The 3,495-nt window shown below is 31.4% G+C and overlaps 1 protein-coding gene across 1 annotated transcript in view; it reads right to left on the bottom strand.

Annotated features, from left to right (window-relative positions):
* Positions 1-3,495, bottom strand: part of LOC107677139 (autophagy-related protein 9A-like) — a 12,402-nt gene that overhangs the window by 7,770 nt on the left and 1,137 nt on the right. Inside the window, exons 3-6 of the mRNA XM_016471925.1 lie at positions 3,367-3,410; positions 3,017-3,081; positions 2,747-2,917; positions 401-619 (exon numbers count right to left, since the gene is read on the bottom strand). Coding sequence (XP_016327411.1) covers positions 401-619; positions 2,747-2,917; positions 3,017-3,081; positions 3,367-3,410 — 499 coding nt within the window. The remainder of the gene's footprint in view (positions 1-400; positions 620-2,746; positions 2,918-3,016; positions 3,082-3,366; positions 3,411-3,495) is intronic.

Consider the following 3,495-nt stretch of genomic DNA (forward strand, 5'->3'; position numbering starts at 1 on the left):
ATTTATATAATTTAATAAGTAAATAAATATTTATATTAGTTGATTATTCGTTTATTAACTAATATAAATATTATATTTATTTACTTATTAAATAATAAATATTTAGCATTTATATTTAGGCATGACAAATGAATGTGATTATTTATTAAAATAATAATAAATAATACATTTTCAACAACCTCAGGGCTGCAAAAGATAAAACTACACAGTCTAACTGTTTAAACTACAGCATTCTTAAATGAGCAGTTTCAGATTAAACTGCATTTGTTCAGAATTTTATGATTATTATACATGCCATTTTATGACTTAACTGACAGACAACATGGAATATTTGTACTTTTAAAACTTTGTCACACTGTCTGACCATTTAAAATGATCTATCAAAGGAAAAAAGTGTGACTAAGAACTATGAAAAGCCAGACACAGCATGTTAAATATGCACTTTAAACTATAATCTTGTTGGTGATCATCTCTTACCATCTGTATTTTCAGTGCTTTTTTATAAAACTGTCGGATCTCCCAGTAGCTGAGGACGTTGCAGATCACCTTCACGAGTCGATAGACCCAGAAAATGGCTGCCATTATCAAGAGGAAGATGATCCAGCTGTTTCCTTGAATCCTGATTGGGAGAGGAAGATCATCACTATGATGGCAGCAGGTGATTGTGGGATTGCTCATGGTTCATGACATTATAAGAATAAAGTCATATATAACTCAGCCTAACAAGCCAAACTTAACAAAACTGATGCTAAATACTAAATGATAAGTAATACCCAATATGTGATTTAGTGAGAGAAAGGACATATATAATATTACAAAGATTTCTATTGCCGCTCTTTTGAATTTTCTGTCTTCAAAAGAATCCTGAAATCACTGTTTGTACAAAAATATGAAGCAGCACAAGCATTTTCAACATTGACAATAATAAAAAAATGTTTCTTGAGAACCAAATCAGCATTTCGAAAATAATATGACTGACCAAATGAGAATGTTTACCAAGTCTTAATTACTGTATGACAGCACAAGATGTTCCTGAATTAGTCTCACTGAAGTGAGTCAGCTATGATATTAATATGTTTGTGTTGCATATCTGTGTCTGTCAACACCACATCTCTGTGTGTCCATGAACAGGTCTCTCTGTGTCAAAACACTAGGTGTCCATGAAAAGGTTTGCAAAGTAAAAATCTGAGAAACAAGCAAAATAGCTATTCAATGTCAAATGGACCAAAACATCCCAGTGTCTATTTAAAACCCATGAGCTCTACGTAATACACAGTTTCAGTATCATCTACGGCCACAGAAATAGAATGGCAGGGTCTGAGAGAGCTGAACATCCCTCTGCTGATGTTCACAACAGGTGCTTGTTTACAGCTTGCTTATTTTGGAGCCACTGTCTGAGAAGTAGGAAACGAATCAGGTGAAGCTGAATTGAGTTCCAGTGTGATGCAATGGATCACATGCGCGAAAACAGCATTCTCACCCAGTGCTTTAGGGCATGTTTGCTTTCAGGCTACTATGGAAATTGAGCTTGAAACACCAAGAAAATGGCAATTACAACTTAAAGCTTTGAAAACTGAACACAAAACATGTTCCAAATGTTTTTCCAAAAGATCCAAACCTGAAGTGAAATAAACCTTGAGTGGTGCATTACAATAAAAGTTCACATGCAAAATCAAAATATTTTATTTGTGATATCAGAAAACTGTCTGTCCAATAAGTATACCTATTTGTTATTTTCTAAAACATAATATTTTTTTAAGAGCCAAAAAAACTTTTTTTTTTTAATTTGAATATATTTTAAAACGTAATTTATTCCTGTGATGAAAGCTGAATTTTCAGCATCATTACTCCAGTCTTCAGTGTCACATGATCCTTCTGAAATCATTCTAATATGTTGATTTGCTGCTTAAGAAGCATTTATATTTATTATCAATGTTGAAAACAGCTGTAAGAGCCAAAACCTAAACACTGAACTTTGCTTGCTTCAGTGAAAAAAAAACGTTTTTTTTTACTTTTTATAAACTAGGATTTTCTGTATTAATAAAATATATTTGAAATATGTCCAGTGTTACTATAATATTATTTGTATAGTAATATAGTATTTATTAACATTTGAAATTAGCTTTTATTTTTATATTTTCAGTTTTCATTTTTAATAGTTTTGTTATGTGCTTTTGTCATTTTTATATATTTTTTTACTTTTTTAAATTCAGTTTTATATTTTCAGTATTCATTTTAATTAGTGAGTATTACATTCTTTATTTAGTTTTAGTCATTTTTATACTTCAACTTAATCTTATTTTACTTCAGTTAGTTGCCAATGCAATATTTGTAATTTTTTTTACAAAAATTTTATTTTTTTTATCTAATACTTACATCTCATTTAGTATAGCTTTATTTCATTTAATAGTTTTATTATGTGCTTTTATCCTTTTCATTGTTTTAATGATTTATTATTCGATTTTTATATCTCTATTTAGCTTTCATTTATTTTTAGCCAGTTTAAGTAATTTTAATACTTCAACTTAACCTTATTTTACTTAGCTTTACTTACTTATCTAATGAAAAACTAGCTAATGATACAAACACCAAATTGGTTAATGATGTAAGTAGTTGTTTAACTAAATAAAAAATTCAGAGTAATCAACAAACTGCTACAAGCAAAGCTGAATTCAATTCACAATATAAGGACGCTCAGCGACGCTCTGCCTCAGTGCATGTGCCTGTATAAAGCGGACACACTGACCTCTCAGTGCACTGCTCGCTGGGTAAAATCGCATCAGGAAGGGTGACCTTGTTCCTGTCCAGAGGACCGAGGCTCTGACCCGTGTGGTTGACCACTCGGTTGGCAAAGAGAACATCATATTCCACACAGTTAAAGAGAAAAGTTGTAAACGTGACCACAAACAGGAATTGCCTGAATATGGGAAAGCAAAAACAGACAGGATTAGTTCTTGCGAATCAGTATGCAATCCTGAAAGAATTAACGCTTCAGGCGAAAATAAATAGGACTTACACAAGTTCAAAAAACTCTGATAACACCATACAGGCGAATCCATTCCTCTGATGGAAATGATAGATGTGAGCATGTTAAAGACTCTTGCATTCCAATGATAGTTGAAACAGTTTTAAAGAAGTACAGCATTGTTCAGCCATTAATGCAGCCAGAGTGTAACATAATATTAATGCCTAATGATGAATAGAGACAGTGTGTTTTCAAGAACAAGAGAAATGATACCATTCTGGGAGTTTATAGCTATTGCACAACTGCTGATTTAGGGGTGAAAAATTCATTAAAAAGCATGAATTTTCCTATTCAGCCTATAAATAATACTGCATATTGTTTTAATATTTTTTAAAGGATATTCTTGTGAAGAAATTGTCGAGATTCTTGATATGATGCCACGGGTCTGCAATGTAACAAAGACATTGTTATTAAGTTAAATGATAAAGAAAGAATAGCCTATGCTATACAGTCGTATATATATATATATA

The sequence above is a fragment of the Sinocyclocheilus anshuiensis genome, unplaced genomic scaffold (genome assembly GCF_001515605.1).
Source record: "Sinocyclocheilus anshuiensis isolate Anshui unplaced genomic scaffold, SAMN03320099.WGS_v1.1 scaffold392, whole genome shotgun sequence".
NCBI lineage: Eukaryota > Metazoa > Chordata > Actinopteri > Cypriniformes > Cyprinidae > Sinocyclocheilus > Sinocyclocheilus anshuiensis.